This window comes from Atractosteus spatula, chromosome 25 (assembly GCF_055471065.1).
Source record: "Atractosteus spatula isolate fAtrSpa1 chromosome 25, fAtrSpa1.hap1, whole genome shotgun sequence".
NCBI classification, from domain to species: Eukaryota; Metazoa; Chordata; class Actinopteri; order Semionotiformes; family Lepisosteidae; genus Atractosteus; species Atractosteus spatula.
This window is the reverse complement of record NC_142730.1, coordinates 4,589,584-4,610,154: the sequence shown is the minus strand read 5'-3', so window position 1 is coordinate 4,610,154 and position 20,571 is coordinate 4,589,584. Positions and strand designations below refer to the sequence as shown.

Here is a 20,571-nt window from a genome sequence, read left to right as displayed (position 1 = left end):
TCAGTTCCGTGTCTTGTCGGAGGTGAAGTTCTCTCTCCTGTGCTGTTCGGCGCTGCCCGGAGCCGGAATGTTCTCGATCTGCCGGTGTAGTAGAGACTCGACAGCGCGAGAGTATCCACGCCCCCTCAAAGACGCGTCTTGCGTGTCGAATTCGCTCCTTTCCTCAGCGCCGCGCTAGTGGGTAACGAGTCCACGAGAGGATGTAACTGAGAACGGAGTTGGTTCTGGGCTGCTGGTCTTGCGCTAAATGAAAACGGGAGGTTCTTGAATCCTGTTTTGTTTATGGATACATCTTTAAAATGTGCACTGTATAATATATTTGTAACTTTTATGTGTAGGCATGTAAATCTATTGGGGCTCCGAGTGATCATTTGTGCTGACGGTTAAAATATTCTTCTTTGGTTTTCCTCCCTGGCCTTTACCAATCATGGCCTCCTGATAATCCCCGTCTCTGAACTGGCTTCACCAGTCTGCTCTCCTCCCCACTGACAGCTGCTGTGTGGGGAGTGTACTGGTGCACCATCCAGGTGGGGCTGCACACTGGTGGTGGAGGGGATCCCCAATACCTGTACAGCGCTTGTATTGGAGTCCACAAAAGCGCTATATAAATCTAAGGGATTATTTATCATTGATCGGTCAAGACTTTAATGGTTTACGAGCTTAAAACGACACCTGTCTGCGTTCTCATCTTGATGAAACGCCGCAGCTGTCGATCAAAGGCGTGAACCGTCTTTCCGGTTTTGGTGCGACGGCGGGCGGCGCGTGAGGCACGGTGCGCGCGCGGCGCAGAAATACACCGCGCTGTCGCCGAGCTCGGCGCCGCCGATCCGCAGAGAGAACTTGTTGTTGGAGCTCTGGAGATCGGCCGTGAACCGGCCTTGAAAGCCGGGCCCATACACATCCCCTTCTGCATAAACGAGCTCTGGAGCCTGGCGCCGGCGCTGCCTGTACCAATACATATAGTAGCTGCCCATCCGCTGCCCGCTCCCCAGGCTACACTGGAGTGTAACAGCCTGGGTTTCCTGGACGCTGCTCGTCTGCGGCGTCTGGATGATTTCTAGGTCCGATTTTACATCTGTAAAACGGCAACAAAGAATTATTCAGACGTTTGCGGATCAAAAAACAATACACGCGATAATAACATCTTATTTAAAATAAAAATGTTATTACATGCGAACAATGTTATGACATAAAGAAGCAGATGCATCGTTTTCTCGCACTGGGGACGAGGGTGTCGTGTGAAAGTTCGGTATTTCTCACACCCCCGTCTCCTTCTCCGTCAGTCTTCATTTATCGTCAAACGGCGTCACGCGTCTGCAGGCGCACTGTTGACGCCCAGCGGTTAGAGCAGATGTCGAGGCTGTCCACGCCCATTCAGTCTCTGGGATCTTGGACAAAGCCGATTCCCGGAAAATCACTGTCAGGCTCAGGTGTCGAGAAGAAAAGGAATAAAAATGGTTCATCGTGCGCGCCGTGGCGCAAAACACACGCGACCAGTGTCCCACTTGAAAACATCTGAACTCCTTTAACGCTTCTCAAACAAGGTTTCGGTGAAACTGTGCTGTCTTCGTGACAACTGGCCTCTTGCCTTGTGTCTTTCCAAACGAGCGCTGGCGAGTGTCTACAGTCGAACTTCAAGTTCAAGATGGTCATTCCAGCGCATGAAACCTCAGCTGCAGTTTGAATGAGGACAACCGATATGGTACAGGCGTCTCGGAAAGGTTGTTTAATCCGAACTGAGATGGTGAGATCACGGAGAATATGGATACATATAAGTTATATTGCCACTGAGCGTCAACGTGCTTTGTACAGTATTGGGACTGAGAGCGGATCAATCGATTGACACGGCACCTGTACAGACAAGAGGGTCAGTGCTCAGATTGACGTGATGGCAGCTGGGAAGGAACCAGATCAGCTGAGATCAATATCTGCCCCCTGGCCTCCCCTGACTGGACACACCTCTGGACTCCAGACGGTGGGGAAACATCTGGAGGATTGATGTTGGTGACCAATTCTTTTTACAATCACCCGGAGATATTGAAGGAGCTGTGTGCTGTTGATTTGTAATAACCGGCTCCCAAACAATGTCCCAAGAGGTGTAAAACGTTGAGAATAAATAAATGCAATGCGTGGACATCTTCTAAGTTAACCGGTGATCCAGTCAAGAACAAACCGACTGAGGTTGTATTGTAGTGGCAGCGAATACGCACGGTTTCCTCTGCATTAGCTGCGTGGGAGAGTTCCAGAGATCAAAATCTGAAATAATAAAAACTAGGAAGGAGACCAGGATCAACCGAGGAGACCACTGCATATAATAAGATTTTTTTATTCCGTATCGGGGGGGAAAAAAGGTAAACTATTAATATACTAAGCATCTTGAGCAACCGTCGGCTCGGACTCGCTGAAGAAACTGATGATGCTGTAGTTTTGCAATGTCAGTTCTTACGTCACACCTGTGACGCGCTGTGTAGGTAACTCATTTTTTGTGAAAATCAGTTTCTTTAGTTTAAGAAAGGCCGACTAGTGCAGCCTCTACCACTCGGACGTATTATAGTGAGCAAAAGCTGTTTAGACTTCATGTCTGTGGAAATGAAAGCTGAAGAACAGGTTCTACGGTCGGTATCGGAAGTAACCGGTCTTCCTCCGCGTCAGTGCGACATCTGCTGATTGTATCGCCTGGATTTGATTAATGGAGATTTTTATGACTGAGGCGCGGGAGCTACGCAGCGCTGTGCGTCGAACAGGCAGCAGAAGTAGGTGGCGGAGTCCGAGAGTCTCGCACGTTCAATCTTTAACGTCGTGCTGGTGTCGCTAGTTCTCAGCACCATGGAGTAACGGGCGTCTAAATTATCTGCTCGGCGTTCATTATTGTTCTTGTATCTCCGCACTAAGAACTGAGGCGCTCCGAGAGGATCCTGCCTGTACCAATCCAGGGCGAAATTGGAAAAGCTCGTCGTGTATTTGCACTGAATTTCCACGGTCACCCCTTCAGCGGATGTTAGTTTCTCGGGCTGGGAGACAGAATTACTTTGGACAAAATCTGAAACGACAAAAAAACATGGAAAAGGTCGAACTGCGGGAAGAAAACGAAAGAGCACCTAATAATGAAACGAATGCCGTGGAGAGTCAGTCACGGTCTTACCGAAAGTGAGGATGAGAAACGGCAGGGCGGGGAACATGGTGAAGAGGCGCTCTGCTCTCAGACTCGGGGAGGAAAGTGGTTCAGTCTCTCGGGCGGGTGTTCATGGAGCAGCTGTGACGTAGCAGCTCGCCTGAATCGACCTATTGCGTCCCGCGGCGTCACATGACCGAGAAGATCATTTTATTGATCGTACGAAACCCTTTAAAAGATCGTTTTTTATTCGCGCGGGATTTTAGTTTTACCAAGAAAGGCACCGTGTCGCGATTTAACAAATACCGGTAATTAGTGTTCATTGTAAGCGTAAAAGCGGTGGCTGATCTACCACACGAAACCGTTAAGATGTCTGTTTGCCTACACAGTAGGTTCACAGGAGGTACATTGTGATGAACATAACAGTTAGATCGGCACTAAGCTTCATCCTGCTAGACATGTACAGTGCTTGGACTGAGATCTAATCAATCGATTGATACAGCAGCTGTACGGATAAGGGGACGAGTGCTCAGATTGACGGGATGTCAGCTGGGAAGGAACCCGATCGGTTGAGATCAATATCTGCCCCCTGGCCTCACCTTCCCCTGCAGGTCACAGCAGAGCCTGAGTCCGGGGATCTGACCCTTGGCCAGCTGCTCCAGGGGTTAAACCCGAGACTGGTTTGGCTCCTGTTGACCTCCTGTCTGCTGGCAGGTTCTGGTCCAGGAAGAGCCCAGCTCGTTCTGTCCTTCTGGGCGGATGGGAGGGGCTGCAGGGTCTGTGCTCTGGACCCGTGATCCTTACGACTTGTGTGGATGCTACTACCCTGGGCTCTGTCTGGGAGCAGGGCGTGTGCTCAGGGCGTGTGCTCAGGGCGTGTGCTCTGAACTGCTTATGCAGCTGCCTCCTCTTGAAAGGAGCTCGACTCCCATCTCCACCTCCTGCTACAGGTCCTGCCTGATCCGGGGATCCCATCGACCTGGGCAGGACAGCTCTGGTATCAGTTTAGACCTCTGTGTGATTGGACACGACCCTGAGCCTCATCCAGATGGTTGGGACACGTCTGGAAGAGTCACACCATGCTTTAACTTAATCATGAAGTCTTTCTCAAATCATCCAGAGGCATGGATGGAGCCGTGTGTTGTTGATTTGTAACAACAGGCACCCGGACGATTCCCATAATGGGGTATAAAATTGAGAATAAATAAACGATCTATGTTTAGGGATAGTTTATTCTGAAATAACACAACAGTTTAATTAGTTTTAGGGTGAACTTCCGCCGTATCAGTCCATTTCTCAGTTGGGTTAAGCACTGATGCTTAGAATTGTTTGCTTCTCAATTAAAATGAAATCCAAATGTGTATTTGTATGATTTCCATATAAATAATATAGCCGTGAATGCCGTGTCTACCCTTCACAAACTACTTCCCATCTACTGACACTGATGTCCTCATCTACTGAGCTGTATCAGCCGGTCTGTGTGAATTAACTGCGAATGCACGCTTGCTGGGAAGGGCGCTATACAAAAACACTCAAACTCAGTCGAAATCCGTTGGATAGATTGGACAGATAATTTGTCACTTTTCTGCCGTTCTTGAATGACTCGATAATGCTGCAGCGCACCGTGAGTCAGACAGGGTGCAGAAAAAGGTGGCGCTGTCGGACAGTTTTGCGTTTTGAAGTGTTAACGTTGTGGAGGAGTCTCCGGTATTCAGCTCCACGGAGAAACGCGCCTCGGTGTTGTCTGCCCGGCGCTCCTCGCTGTCCCAATTAAAGCTCCCAATTAAAAACTGAGGTCCTGAATGGCGATCCTGTCTGTACCAGTCAAGAACAAACTGACTGATGGTAGTAGAATAGTCGCAGCGAATACGCACGATTTCCCCTTCATTGGCTGCGAGGTGGTCAGGTTGCCTGAGAGAATTCCCGAGGGCAAAATCTGAAATAATAATAAACAATCATAAAAACTAGGAAGGAGACGGGTGCGACTGCAGAGACAACTGTATATAATATTTTTTTTCCTCACCGAAAGAAACGATGAATAATATTAATTTCCCAAACATCTTGAGCAACCGTCGGCTCTCTAACTAGCGGAAGAAACGGATGATGCAGTAGTTTTGTAATGCCTGTTCTTACGTCACACTTGTGACGTACTGTGTAGGTAGCTTGAACTGAATTTCCTGTGAAAACCCAGGGAATCAGTTTCTTTGAGCTAAAGACGATTCTAGGCTAGAGTAGCCTTTACTGCTCGGACTGTATTATGAATAGAGAGCAATAGCGGTTTAGACTAAATGATATTAAGCCTGTTTGTTCAGTTTGATTTGCAAACAAAACCAGGTTTCCATAAATACAAAAAGTCGGGGCGCTTTTGAGATTAGAGCCAGTCAAATTAGTGCACCAGTTTAATTTGGAATCTTTTTAAGTTGCCGGATGTGGTCCTTTCTTTTTCCTGTATTAACTTTAGTTAAATGTCTGTGGAAATGAAAGCTGAAGAAGAGGTTCTACGGTCGGTATCGGAAGTAACCGGTCTTCCTCCGCGTCAGTGCGACATCTGCTGATTGTATCGCCTGATTTGATTAATGGAGATTTTTATGACTGAGGCGCGGGAGCTACGCAGCGCTGTGCGTCGAACAGGCAGCAGAAGTAGGTGGCGGAGTCCGAGAGTCTCGCACGTTCAATCTTTAACGTCGTGCTGGTGTCGCTAGTTCTCAGCTCCATGGAGTAACGGGCGTCTAAATTATCTGCTCGGTATTCATTATTGTCCCAGTATCTCCGCACTAAGAACTGAGGCGCTCCGAGAGGATCCTGCCTGTACCAATCCAGGGCGAAATTGGAAAAGCTCGTCGTGTATTTGCACTGAATTTCCACGGTCACCCCTTCAGCGGATGTTAGTTTCTCGGGCTGGGAGACAGAATTACTTTGGACAAAATCTGAAACGACAAAAAAAAAAACATGGAAAAGGTCGAACTGCGGGAAGAAAACCAGAGAGTACCTAACAATGAAACGAATGCCGTGGAGAGTCAGTCACGGTCTTACCGAAAGTGAGGATGAGAAACGGCAGGGCGGGGAACATGGTGAAGAGGCGCTCTGCTCTCAGACTCGGGGAGGAAAGTGGTTCAGTCTCTCGGGCGGGTGTTCATGGAGCAGCTGTGACGTAGCAGCTCACCTGAATCGACCTATTGCGACCCGCGGCGTCACATGACCGAGAAGATGCTTTTATTGATCGTACGGAGCCCTTTTGAAAGATTTCATTTTCCCAAGGGGTGCACTGAGGTGCGTTTCCACAAATAGTTTCAGTAAATTCCGTCCCTAGTGCAGGTAACCGCAGCGGCTGACCTGCAACACGAGTCCGGTGTGTGTGTGTGTGTGTTCACAGGAGCTGGACAGTTTAATTGACGGAGGAGGGAGCCACATCGGTTTGGCGAAGGGGCTCGCAGGTAGTTGATGTGGAGGTGTTCTAGAGGAAGTCCTGTGCGAGCGTGTTCCGGTTTTCACGTGCTCAGGCCTCACGAGGCACGAAGCCCCTGTGGAGAGGGAGACCTGGCACGGGTGGGGGTGTGCGAGAGCTCGGCAAGGGTTCGAGTGCTTTCTCTGGAGCCTGTGTAGTACCGAGTGCAATTACAGTGGGAGTGAGAGTGCTACTGCGCCAAGCAGTGAAGCAGCAGGAGTTACAGGATACGGCCCCAAGGCGGAAGTCTTTATCCCCAACAAGTGCCACTCCTGAGGTGTGAGCATTTAGAATCCTGCCCGTGTTCATGAGGCCTTCTTCCAGGCTCGGGTTATACATCGGGCATTGCCAGTCTGGAAGAGCCAATATCTCTCCAGCACGGGGTGAAGAACTGGCACTGGAGGGGGTGCCCATGGACAGGGGTGCTCCCGGATTCCACACGCTCTTGAATCAAGCTCGTCTGAGCGGGGAGGACTAATCTGGTCAGGCAGAGCTCCAGCTGTCGGGATGGGCTGTGTGCCAAGGCGTTGTATCCGAGCACCATACCACCCTAGCTCTCTCGCCCAAGGTGTGGGTCACCTTTAAGCAAGTGCAGTGGTCTTGGCACCCCTCCTCCCTCCTCCCCAGAGAACAGATCTGTCCTCAGTGCCCCCTTCTCGGGTGCTAAGCCCAGAGGACCTAACTGGGGCCGTGCAGGTAGATCGGAGCCGAGAGAGGAGGTGGACCCCGGCAGGTGGTCTGTACCGCCCACCTGGAGCTCAGGCAGGGATCTGGGCCCCTGCAGCACAGCCGCCGCCGCTGGACAAGCGACAGGAGCAATCTCGCACATTGCCACTGCCATGGCCGGCATTTCTTCTCCGAGCCGCTTGACTGTAATATAGAGGGGGGTTTGGGGTCCTGGATGAAGGGTAAAAGATACCAGTATCGCTGTTGCCTATTTGCCAATAGCACCCCAATCTGAGGCCGACTGAGAGAACAGGAGCTCCATTCAACACCCGAGTATCTGGGTAATACTAGTCAACACTCGGTAACAGCGCAGATAAGACTCGGGACGATACTGCCCCCTAGTGGAAGAATAAATGAGCTAAAATCCTAATTTTAGTTCTGCAAAACAGCGTCAATACAGTAACATTGAATCTTTACCTAGTTTCCAAGTTTCTTTCACTGTTTTAGATATATTAAATATTCAGGTTTTTAAAGGTTTAAGTGACTTATTTTTTAATATTTTCATATGTTCTATTTTCCAACCCCTTTCCAATTCATCGTTGCTGGGAGGGAGGAACCCCAAACGATTTCTGCGAGTAACGGGCGCAAGGCAGGATACACCCTGGACAAGACAGCCGTCAATCACAGGACAGCCGGACGGGTGCACACTCACACCATGCAGACTCCCCACAGACAGTACCCCAGGTTCAGAATTGAACCTCGAACCTCAGTGATGCAAGGCGGACATGCTAACCTTTGCACCACGGCAGCCTGAACAAATTCTATAATACAATTATACATATTAATTTTATAATAGGATGCATAATACATCATACATCCTATTATTACAAAAACAACAACAAACCTACACACAAAGCAGTCTTCTAGGCCCGAGAGTAGGTTTAGGAGATGTTTTATTGGACATTTCAATACTTCATACTTGTCCTCCTCAAAAATAATGAAGGTACAGCTGGACATGCGTACAGCACCAACCTGTGGGGAGCCGGGTCACAGAGCCTGTGACTATACTGACGCTACAAACGCCACCCCTAGAGACTCGAGGCACTGTTATTGTACGGCTGCTGGCTGTGTCGTCTGCACTGTGCTACTTATTGCACACAGATATACCCCGCTGTCCTCGACCTCCGCACTCTTGGTGCCGAGAGTTGAGGAACGCTCTTTCTCGTCGATCGTCAGAACGAAATGTTTGTACTTTTCAGTCTGGGTTAGTCCTCCAACTAAAAGCTTCGGCTCTTGACGAGCGAGCTGTTTGTACCAAAACACGGGTCTGTTGGTGCTGGAAATGTTGTTGGCGCAGTGCATTTCTGCCGGACTCCCTTCAGCCACTATCGCACTGTCCTCCTGAAGGACCTGCAGCTCTGCGTCACGCCCTGGGAAAAAAAGCATTAACACGCGTTTTAGTAATATACTGTACGAAAATCGGAGCGAAATGCTTTTATTTGAACATTTGAGTAGAATGACAGCGCCCGAGGAAACCTTAAAAATACCGTATGTTAAAAAAAAAAACTATCTGTAAAACAAAGCGCAGAAATACTTTTACTAGCAGTATGATTACTAGTGAGGTTAGCAGAGGCGAGACAAATTTTGAAAGATCGTTTCGAAAACTTACAGAATAACATCGACAAGATCAGTATTGTTCGAGCCATTCGATTTTTTTTTTCTCGTGTCGCCCGTGAAGCCCGGAGGTGCAACAGACTGAAGACACTGGCGCTGTGGGCGTGAACTCGCACGTGACTGTCAAGCGAGGGCCGGTGGGGGTCTCGCCGCAGGCAGGCAGGGCGTTCAATGCGACATTCAGCGTGAATAGTCGACTTCAACCTCGATTTGGAACATTTAGAAGAAACGAGAAACTTTTCGTATGAAAGTTATTCTTAAAGTATCGTTTTTTACTAGTTGTTAAGCGGCCTTTAACGCATCTATATATATATATAGACGCATATACTGTGATGTATAACTGGGGAGCAGCTCGCATTAGACGCTCAAATTAAACAGGGCAGAAGGTCTCTAGCGCCCCCTTCTGTTAATTCAAGGGAATACAGGTACATATTGTACAGCACATAAACCTTTTTGCCTCAACTATAACACGATTGTATGTACGAAACTGTGTGCTTTTATTAATTGAATTCGGGTTTCAACACCCCTACAGTATGCCAGCTTGCGCTGTATGGTCTTAAAACAAAAGTTATGACCTTTTATTCTTCTCAATTTGTTGTTCGACTGAACAAAAAACCTCTGGTTCTCGATGAGGACGTTGAAGCTCTGAACGCAGGAGCAGGAGTTGTTATTGGTGGGAGCACGTCGCCCTCTCCTGTTGCGATAAAGCCATAACAGCCATTGAAAATAATTGTGGTAATCGTGAGAGACGCCACAACTGGAATAAAGAATAAGACTGTAAAAAGCATTTTGATGGTTTCAGGTAAAAATACGAATTGACGCGTGATCCAGCTGACTAGCCCAGCGCTCTCCCATGTCATCTGTTTAATAGCCCAGCTGAGGCGGTCAAGAGGGCCCAGCTCTCCTGGGGAAAAAGCCTCATAAAAGTAAGCAATCTATCCCACCCTCCCTGTCTCTGAAAGATGGGAGGAAAACTCGCTTGAACTCAGGGAGGGAAAACGTACCACACAGCACCCGCGGCTGAATAACAGCACAGCGAGGAATGGATCGGAGGTTCAGGACACAGAACAGAATAGTAAGAGTTTAAAATCTTCTTCCGCAGTGGCGAGACTGACGGCTCTTTTAGCATTAGACCTCCGAAACCGCAATTCATAGCTATCGCGCAACAACACCTGCCGAGCTAAGGAATAGTTCACACCAGGGAGCCCAGAGTCCGATGTTCCCGGACACAAGTACTACTGGTTCGGGTTCCGTCACGATGTCCCATGTCCTGAATCCAGCTGCTCAATGAGCGTGTCACAAGTGACCATCATTCTCTGGCCTTGAGCACTAGTAGGGGTGGTCAAGCATTATCTGTATATAATAAGGGCGCAGCGCGTTGAGTCCTGCGATTCGTTAAAAACAACGACTCTGCAGGTGTGTGTAGTTCATAAGAAGCTACAGAATGAAACGGACGCAGAGTGTTTCTCTTGCGTGTGATATTCACTTGACGGGGACGCAATGGGCACTGTGACTTTCTGGAGCTGAGCTGCGGTGCGAGAGGTTTTTGTACAGGGGCTCTGCGGGGCTTCAACACCGTGCCAGCCTCAGAACGCACAGCACCGTCGCCGCGTCCGACAGCGACAGCCCCGTCACCGTCAGCGCCGTCGACTGGTTACCCGCGTCCAGGCTTGCAGAAAACCTGCCGACAGCCGCCGTCGTCTTTTCGTCAAACGAGTAGGTCTGTATCAAAAACTGCGGGCCCCCGCTGACGCCCTGCTTGTACCACTGCAGGTAACTCCCATAGCTCCTGTCCGCTGTGTAGCGGCAGTGGATCGTCACTGTCCGCCCTTCTTCGGCAGTTACCTCGGGGGGCTGAGTTACAGTTTCACTTCCTCCGCTGTCTGCAGAAATAAAACGCGAAGTACGGTTATTGGGGAAAACCGTATGAATAAATCCATTCGTATCACGCTTAGAGATCAGTGTTGCTGGTTTGCTTCACCCTTCTGCATTTAAAAAGCCTTAATGCAGTAAGAATTCACTCATAAATAATGTACTTATAAGCCAGATAACGGATAAGTGGAATTATGTTGCACTGGTCATCTGTACGGCAGCTACCGCTACTACCTTTTATTAAAAGCATAAGGACTGTGAAGATCTTTGTGTCCATATCTCCTCCGCTGTCCGTCTTCGTCACGGAGTGTAGCACTAAGGCGACAGGGCTTCCGAACAGAAGCAGCTCTGCTTTTTACGCGACACTGGGCGGAGCGCGGGACCCGTGTGAAAGCACAAGGTGACGTCTAGTTAGGATGATCAACGTGTAACTACAGTGGCTGCGAGTGTATACCTTTACTGAGGAAATGACTGGCCGGGTCTTGTTGTAATTGAGTGTTGCCAGATTTTATGGTCTGAGCAATTATCGGAATCATTTGTAAAAAAAAAATAGGGGCGGAAAACACATTCACAACTGGTCTTCTCCCACCACACAGTTTGAATTCTAAGAGCTAAGTGGGTTTTAATATCAAGGCTCTATGTTTCTGTTTGCTCGCTCTAGGAAAACCGGTGTGGTGTTTTGAACCCATGAACTCAAATTTGTGTTATGTCTTCTCAGACGTTCAGTACATTAATTAGACGTTACCGCCATCAATACCAGTCGCTCCGGGGCAAGTCCAGTATGGTCAAGGCCGATTGCAATACTGGGCACTTTTTTCACACGGTTTAATTACTGCAGCTCCATCAAAACAAGAGTATTAATACATAATGCACCGTATAGTCTCAGAAAAACGAATCAATGGCTTGAAGAAAATTCTGTGAATGATCGGACTGATGTCAGACGTAGATTGCCGTACGGAGGAGTGCGGTCACGCCGATTGGACCGACGCGCGATGACGTCAGGAGAGCGACCGCAGCTGGAGTAGCGTGTGGAGCTCGGCGTGTTTTTGTAGCTCTCCCTGGTGAGCTTTGCCACTGTGTCCCTCAGAGCGCAGAAGTACAGGGCTGAGTCTGTCGGCGTCAGGTCGGAAATGTGTAATGTGGTAGAGGCGCTGTCAGCGGCTGAAGTAAATCTCCCCTCGGCAAAGTCTTCCACGTACTGCGTGTCCCTGTAGGAGCCGACGCCTTTATAGAGGATGTGTTCTGGGGACGCCTGCGGGCGCTGCCTGTACCACAGCAGCAAGGCGCTGCTGCTCTCCGCGGAGTGAGAGCACGCCAGCGTCGCCGAGCCTCCGGCTTCAGCGTGGACGTCTGTCCGCTCTGGGACGAGGGACAGGCCACTCCGTGCACCTGAGGAAGCGGAGAACAGTCGAGTTCGAATGATCTTAAGTTATCGCTTCCAACTCATTCCAAATGATTTGCAAAGATGAAATGAGATGATCACCTCTGGACTTTAACCTGAGTACCCGACTTCTAAAATGAAATGATTAATTGTAGAGTGGATTACAGGGCTGGATATACTCCGGACAGGACGCCAGTCCATCACCGGACACACACACTTTTAATGCACGTAATCGCCCGAATGAACGAGAACATGTTTAGTCTTCAGCCATTAAAGGCAGAAGGCAATGGAATGCCTTTTGGTTTATTTTTCAAGTTGTTTCTGCTGAAGAGGTTGCCTGTTCATGTGCATATATACAACTCCATCATGGACTTATGCCTCCCTGAAACATGTAATATTGGAACTGCGAGCTATTTCCCGTGACCGTCTATAGCAAACGCAACAGCAAGAGTGAAGTCACCTGCAGGCAGAGAGAGAGCTGTAATGAGGAGCAGGATTTTGTCCATATCGCCGCGGTCTCGCCAGCAGCCCGGTGTACGAGCAGGACTCCCTGGGCTCACACTGACGGCTGTGCTTCTAAAGGAAACTGTAGCTGCGGTTTTCCACATGAAGCGACGCCTCACTGTGACAGCAGGAAGTTTCTTAAATCTGCTCAGGTTTGCTTTGGTATTGCTGACAGCTCTCCACACTGAGACGGAAGAACGGTGAAAACTCAATTTTAGCCTTTTGAAACCATTTGTTCATTAATTCTGCATTATGGAAACAAGTTTAGTCTATATGTGACCCCACTGCTACTGTACAAGTGTGTTCTTGAAAGGGTTTATACTGTTAATCAATATGAGTTGGCTGGATGTGACTGGATTTATTTCTCCTGAGCGGCTCAGTATATGGCTGAGTGTTCTGTGGTTGTGGCCTGCCTTCTGATAATTTTCTTTTACTGCACTGCCTTCAAGACGGGTGCTTTGCTGGAATCTGAAGAGAGTGGTGGCTGTGCTGACCGGTGGAGTGTGGAGATGTGAGCAGCTCTTCCCTGTGGAAATGTTACATTTCCTCCTGTCAGCCGCTAGACATCTGTTCACAGGGGGACCGCATTTGTGGAGATGCTGCTGTGAAATCGTACTGGGGCAGTATGCAAGGAGTAGATCTCTTCATTGCCTGGTATATTCATGTTTACCTGCTGATACACGAGGAACATGATCGAGTTTAGAAAGCATTTCGTCAAAGGATACTACTGCTGAAATGTCGGCAAGCATTTTTCTGCATTATGAGAATTGTGTGGCTGGCACTACCCTAGACAGCACTCCAGTCCATCACAGGGCACACACAGGTTTAGTACCCCTAATCATCCTTTCTTCACACTCATGCTGTGGATCCACCACTAGTGCCACATGTTTATCATGTACAGGTCAGTACCTTCTGCTTCAGCCCGGTTTCTACAGGTTTCTGACCCAGCTGGGCAGAGATCTCCCTCGCAGACAGGCAGGTATCGGTGTTTACTCACTCACCATCACTGTTGCCTTTGCCAGCATTAGTATTGCCATAATTGTGGTTACTGTGTGCTCTGTAGTGATAGAGTGGTGCTTAGTATTCCTGTATCCTTTATCTCATGATCAGCTTTTCGGAGCCACAGGGTTGAGAGGTGTTGAGAGTAAATCGGCCTCAACAGCCCTGTCCAGGGTCCATGTTGTCAAGTTTAAATCGGAAATGACAAACTTAAGCTTTCCCTAACCGATACATCTGCAATGTACTGTACACACCGCACAATGTGCCTTGAAAAGAATTCAATCGCACGCCGTTCCAGAGAACCTGCGGTAACGCCTCGCTAATCTTATCTTGTCGCTTAGCCCCACCTGGTGGACAGATGATGGATTAATTTCATATCGCCCTTTAAAGCAAATCTGGGGCCAAGATGCCAAATGAGTACATGCACGTATTTGAAGAAAAACAAAGTTTGCAGAATTTGGTCATTAATGAAATAAAGATGCCATCATTTTCATTGATCTTTCGTGACTCGTTCTGATATGAGATGGCGCAACACTTTTCTTCACGACTAAGAAAAAGCTGCTCCACCATATTCAGGGTGTCTTCCTTTTGGATTTTCTTTGGCTTCCTCTTCTGTTCCGGTTCACGTGTTTGTGGGTTTCTCTGTGTTGGCGAGAAGGGCTACTGTCATCTCGTCACTCCATGTTCCCAGTGCCTGGCCTTGCTGTTTGAATTTGCGCGACGGGGGAAGTGCGCAGGTTGGACCCGTGTCATTTACACCCCCAATGGGATCCTCACCTGCCCTGATGTCACCAGGCAGGCCCCGGGCCTGGGCATCTCGCGGTCTTAAGGGGATTGTTTAACCTCTGTTTATTTCCTCTTATAACCCTGGGGTACAGTAAATCAACAGCTGAACATATTCTGGTCTCTCCATGCAGACTCCAAGATGGAATTGAAGCTGGCACTGCCCTGAGACACTGTAGATTGTACCTGGATTCTAAAGAGCTTCATTTCTCAATTTTTAGGAAACGAAGCTGCTTAACTGAGTGTCTGTAAAAGCTGCTGGCACTGCTGAATGTCAACCTCAGTTTCAATACATTGCAATATTCCAGCTTACTGTCACTGATGAGGAATGTGGGTAAAGGGGCTGCCTTCTATAAATGTCAGTTCTGACACAGGTTTTTGTACAGTCTTTATTTTGCACAGTTGTTGGAACAAGAACAATCAGTTGTTTCCCTCCTGATCCGATCAGAAACAGCTGGTTTAGTGTAGTGAGTTTGCAGAGTGCCGTGAGTTTAATATCACACATCCATTTCCCCTGCAGAAGATATTGCCAGCTGGAAGATTGGGGGGGGGGGAGTCTGGGCGCTTAGAAGAAGGAAACCTACTGAATCACCTGATAGATTCACAAAGCACACAACCTGCCAATAATCTAACCACATGGCTGATGTGCCACAAGCTTCGCTCTTTGAAAGGGTCGTGTTTAATGCTTCTAACACAGGTGATTTTTGTAAAGCCTCCCAATCCGTTTAGTCACTGTGCTGCCCTCAGAGCACAGTAATAGGTGGCTGTGTCCTCCAGGCTGAGGTCCGAAATCCTCAGAGTGGTGGAGTCGGTGTCTGCGGAAGAGCTGAAACGGACTCGGGCGAAATACGCAGCATGGTTGGCACCTCTGCTGCCCCGGGCTCCTGTGTACTGGATGTATTCCAGTCCGCTGTGTGGTTTCAGCCGGAACCAGTAGAGAACAGCAGCAGATTTATCTGTAGAGTAACCACAGCTTAGTGTCACCGACTCCCCTTCTTCACTGAAGACTTCTGTCTGTCGAGGAGAGATGGAGTCGCCAGCAGCTAAGGCTGAGAAACAACAGGACGACAGATAAGGCATTTATGATCCTGAATTAAAAGTACTTCAATCATAGCATTAGTGTGTGAGACTATCAATGGAAATGCTGAACTGGATACAACACATACCTGGACACATAAGGCACATAATGCACATCACAAGGTACTCTCCCATGACCAAGGGGCAGAGGCGCAGAGCTGGTCTGGCGTTTTGTCCCGCTGAGTTTACAACCAGCTAACTGGCCGTGTGTCTCCAGCGCCGTTCTGCAGCCTGCTAATCATCAGCTGTCTGCACCGCAGCAAGGAAACACCTGATCAGTGAAGGACAGCCTCTGGCTGGAACGTCTCCACACCCACCCTGGCAGCGTTTACAGTTGTAAAAAGGTATTAGAACGGCCAAGAGAGAAACAGGAAAGGATATTGCATTTGAAGCACAACATGTAAGGGATTTGTTTCTGAGTATTACAGCAGTAAGAAACAGGAAAAGATGGAGGTTACGTACTTTCTGGTCCAAGGATTAATAAAAGAAACTGATAAGAACACATTAAAAATGCTGAATAAGTATACAATAAATGACGTTTGACGTCATATTGCAGAAGACACCTAATCAATCCTAGTTAAATGTATCTCGCTGACCCTTTAAGAGTTAGGAGGGCTGAAAATCAATAAATGACTAGGGCCCTGAGAGCGTTTCCACTGATGATGATGATATTTTATATTTCTTTACTTAGAGCTGGAGGAAATTTGGGTCGTACATGCACACAGATGGGGAGTTGCACACTGAGCCCTCGCCCTTAAGACACAGTGATGATGGGGTTAACTAGGGTCCCAGGACTTCCTCTTGAGGATAGGAACAGTAGGCAACTTTAATTACAGGACACACTGCTGGAAATTAGCTCTGTTATGCAATCTGCAATTGCATCGGTTTCACTGTATATTGTATGTGCGTCATTCTTGAGATATAAATTAAGAGTATTCTCCATTTAAAAAATGCTAAATGGCTTTCATTCGGCTTACCTGGGGAGGTGCAATGAAGAGGATAGGGATGAACAGCACTGTGCCTGTTGTGCACAAACACACAGAGCAAAAGGCACAAAAATGCTATCAACTGGAATCGGTAGCAGCCAGTAGACTTGTACCTGGTCCCCAGGTGCTCTAATGACAGGGAGCAATAAATGAAATCAATGAGATTCACTATTTTCCAACCCAACAGCAAAGAAATATGGTAAACAAAATTGTGGGAATTTAATGATTGCACGGGCACAGGTCCTTTTTTCACTGACAGAAGAATTCTCTCTTCCCACATGACAGTCGCAGCCAAACGCTTAACCTCACACTGTGATGTGACAGATTGACACTCGACAAGAACTCGCAAGAAGCTCCTTTTGATCTCGGAAGAGTCCCTGGCACAAAGCCCAGAGTTTTTGTACAGCTTCTCAATGACTCTTCTACACTGTGCTGCTCTCAGAGCACAGAAATAAACAGCTGAGTCATTCAGGCTGAGCTTCGTAATCCTCAGGGTGGTGGAGCTCCCATCTACAGCAGAGCTGAAACGGTCTTTAGCGAAGTCCTCAGTGTGCTCTGCACTTGATGTACCAGCATATTTATACAGAATGTATTGCAGAGGTCTGTGAAGATATTGACGGTACCAGTACAGACCATATCCTGAACTACTTGTGGAGAAAGAACATTGAAGAGACACGGATCCCTCTTCCTCCCTAGAGACCTTTGTCTGCAGAGAAGAGATGGAGTCACAGTGTACAGCAGCTGAAAAAGAATGGAAATAATTCTAATAAGTGTAATACTAGGCTCAACAGCAAATAATTACAATAATGATTAATGTATTATATGTGAAGAGTACCTGGTGAGAAAATTAAAGTAATACAAATCACCAATAGAACTTCCATTTGAAGAGTGAAAGTGTCACTGCTGAAGGCAGGAGGAGGTGTTTCTGATCCTGAACCCTGTTAGAGAATGCAGGCAGACCTCGTTCATCCACAGTGTCTTTGTCACAGGTCTTCACTGTTAGCCAATCAGAAACCCAGCTCTCTCTTCACTGTCTTATGATTCATGAGAACAGCTGGTCTGACTCTGGGCTGTCTGCTGTAGCTGTTTGTCATTGGTTTGCTAATAACTGAACACCTTTGGCATTGTAACAGCACTCATAGTGTCTGTTGTTAGGAGATACATGTCCCATGAACGATTAGCTATAAAATACAATTTTGTGATTCTTCTTCTATTGACTTTGATTCACCACATTTAAACTCATTCTTTTATACTCTTCTACAATTATTATCCCTGATTTTGTGCTCACGTTTTTAAGAGATATTAAGTATACTCCACGTGATTTGCATATTATGGTCACAGTTGCCCAGTGTCTCTGCCTGCTGTTTTTCCTGGAGAATTTCCTGGTTGCTTGAAAAGATTAAGTCGGCAAAAATGATCTTCACTACATTGTACCTTTACAAACTAGGTCAGAAAGTGGACAATAACCATTTTAACCCATTTTCATTTCACAGCTAAACACATTGACCTCACTGTCTTCCCCTTCTGTCTTCAGTTGTCTAGTTAGCAGGTTATATTTGATATAGAGTCCTACACCACCCTCTTCTCTTACACCTAAGTTCAGTCACTATCATGTCCTGTAATGTCACAGGCCCATGGTACTGCGGTAGCCTCAAGGTCTTGCATTTTTATACCTCATGCCTCTTGAAATGGGGAACAAGCTTTTTCTCAGGGATGAGTTGTTTTCTATAATCTTAATTCTGCTTACAGAAAAGCTGTTGACTAGACTTGTCAAAATCAAGAAAGAGCAGAAGCTTTAGCTGCTGTTTGTTCTGAAACATTAAGCACGTGGACAGGCTGTCTCTGTGCTGTGAAATGGTCTGAGTCCGGGCTGGAATGATGTTCGTAGAGTGTGAGCAGATAAAAGTTTCTTCAGTAGAGATGCAGCCTTGCATTCTAAGGCCTTTGAGCTGAAAAGACTCATTCAGTATTTCATGACCTTTGAAACAGTTATTTTCAAGATTTGGTTTGTTCTTTTTACCAGAGAGACGCCATGCTAGATCTTTTATGTTAGATGGAGGTCACCTGCTGTTCCCAGTGTTATATTTTAATGAACAAGGGTTAAGACTTGGGCGGCACGTTCACAGAGTTGGAGCTCTAGGTTTGATTCCAGACGTGTGGTCCTATCTGGGTGGAGCTTGCATGCTCTCTCCTTGTCCACAAGGCTCTGCCTTCATCTGCGTACTCTGGTTTCCTCACCCAGTCCAAAGACATACTGGTAGATCGAATGGCTTCTGGGAAACTCAGCCCTGGTGTGAGAGTGTGCGTGTTTGTTTCTGCCTTGTCAAGGGTGTACCCTGCCTTGTGCCCGTTGCTCGCTGGGATAGGATCCAGCCCCTCCGTGACCCTGAGTAGGAAGAAGCAGGTGGAAAGTGGATGGATGAATGAATCCTCTAATGAGTCATCCGCAGTGAAACAAAAGACCCACTGAGAGGGTTTGGACCTCTGTGAAAACAATCATGGGATCATCAGAGCTAAAGTCACCTGGAAAACAAAGCATTAACTGCATCAGATAGTACGGTAACAAGACAAATCTTCAGATGCGAGAAAAATACACACAAAGATCGACAACTACACAAACTGAAATTCAAAGACTCCAATTAAAACAGCATTTCACGGAAAAAGGGGTAATACTGTTTATACTTTCTGTAATATATATGTAGATATAACATGGCATTAATACATTTTTGGTTCCACACCTACAGCCCTGTTCTTATCCTCCTTTTTTTACCAGATAGGCCCATCAGACACAAATTGTCATTTCCAACGACGAGGTGGAAATCTTCGCACAGCAGAGCCTTTCCTGGAGAGAATCTTGAACAGGAGCAGACTGTGGCTCCGGAGCCCAGATTTGTCACCCATTTCAAGTTCATCCTGCCCAGCATACCTGCCTGCCATGACGTTCTTCACCTACCAGGTCTTTGACCACGACCAGGAACCAAACAAAATGAATCTTTTCAATGATTTCAATCCTCCTCTCCTTCAAAAAGCCCAGAAAGTTAAGCATGAGCCTGTCTCAGACCTCCAGCCTTCTTACAGGTGAACGATTTTAATCCAGTACTGCCACCTAGGGGTCACATTAAAAACCACTGAGGCAAAGTTGTGTAGGAACTTTTCCACCCCCACCCTGCCTGTGTGGGGCTAGCAGTAGTGCTGGTTATAGATGTGAGGAATGGGATCAGCAGCCAGCAGACTTGTACCTGGTCCCCAGGTGCTCAAATGATGAGAAGCAATAAAATAAATCAATGAGATTCACTGTTTTCCCACCCAACAGCACAAAAATATTCTGAACAAAATTGTGGGGAAAGTAATGATTGCACGTGCACAGGTCCCTTTCTCAGTAAGAGAAGTATTCTCTCTCCCCACATGAGTCGCAGCCAGACATCTAACCTCACGAGAGATTGACGCTCGATAAGAGCCAAGAACTCACAAGAGGCTCCTTTTGATCTCTGAAGAGGCCCTGGCACAAAGCCCCGAGTTTTTGTACAGCTTCTCAATGACACTTCTACACTGTGCTGCTCTCAGAGCACAGAAATAAACTGCAGAGTCACTCAAGGTGAGCTTGGAAATCGTGAGAGTGGTGGAGCTCCTATCTACAGCAGATTTGAAACGGTCTTTAGCGAAGTCCTCAGTGTGCTCTCCACTCCATACACCACCTTCTTTATACAGAATGTATTGCAGAGGTCTGTGAGGATACTGACGATACCAGTACAGAGCATATCCAGTACTGCTTGTGGAGAAAGAACATTGAAGAGACACGGATCCCTCTTCCTCCCCAGAGACCTTTGGCTGCCGAGGAGAGATGGAGTCACTGCGTACAGCAGCTGAAAAAGAAAAAGAACAACATCGTGTTGTAACATCAGGACAGGTGGTCGAGATCGTAATGCAACAAAACAGCGATAACCGCCATGATAGCACTAATGAACAGAAGGCGCATCTACATCTATGTAAAGACTACCTGGTGAGAAAAGCGAAACGATGCATATCAGTAAGTGCTTTTCCATTGGGAGATTTAATCTGCCACTGGTCGAGG

At 47.5% G+C, this 20,571-nt stretch overlaps 1 gene segment (V, D, J or C); it reads right to left on the bottom strand.

Annotated features, from left to right (window-relative positions):
- LOC148815137 (T cell receptor delta variable 2-like) lies at positions 1–1,374 on the bottom strand. The segment is given in 3 exon segments: positions 1–78; positions 798–1,075; positions 1,311–1,374. Coding segments are annotated over 3 exon segments (420 nt in total).
- Positions 1,375–20,571: the final 19,197 nt, after the last annotated feature.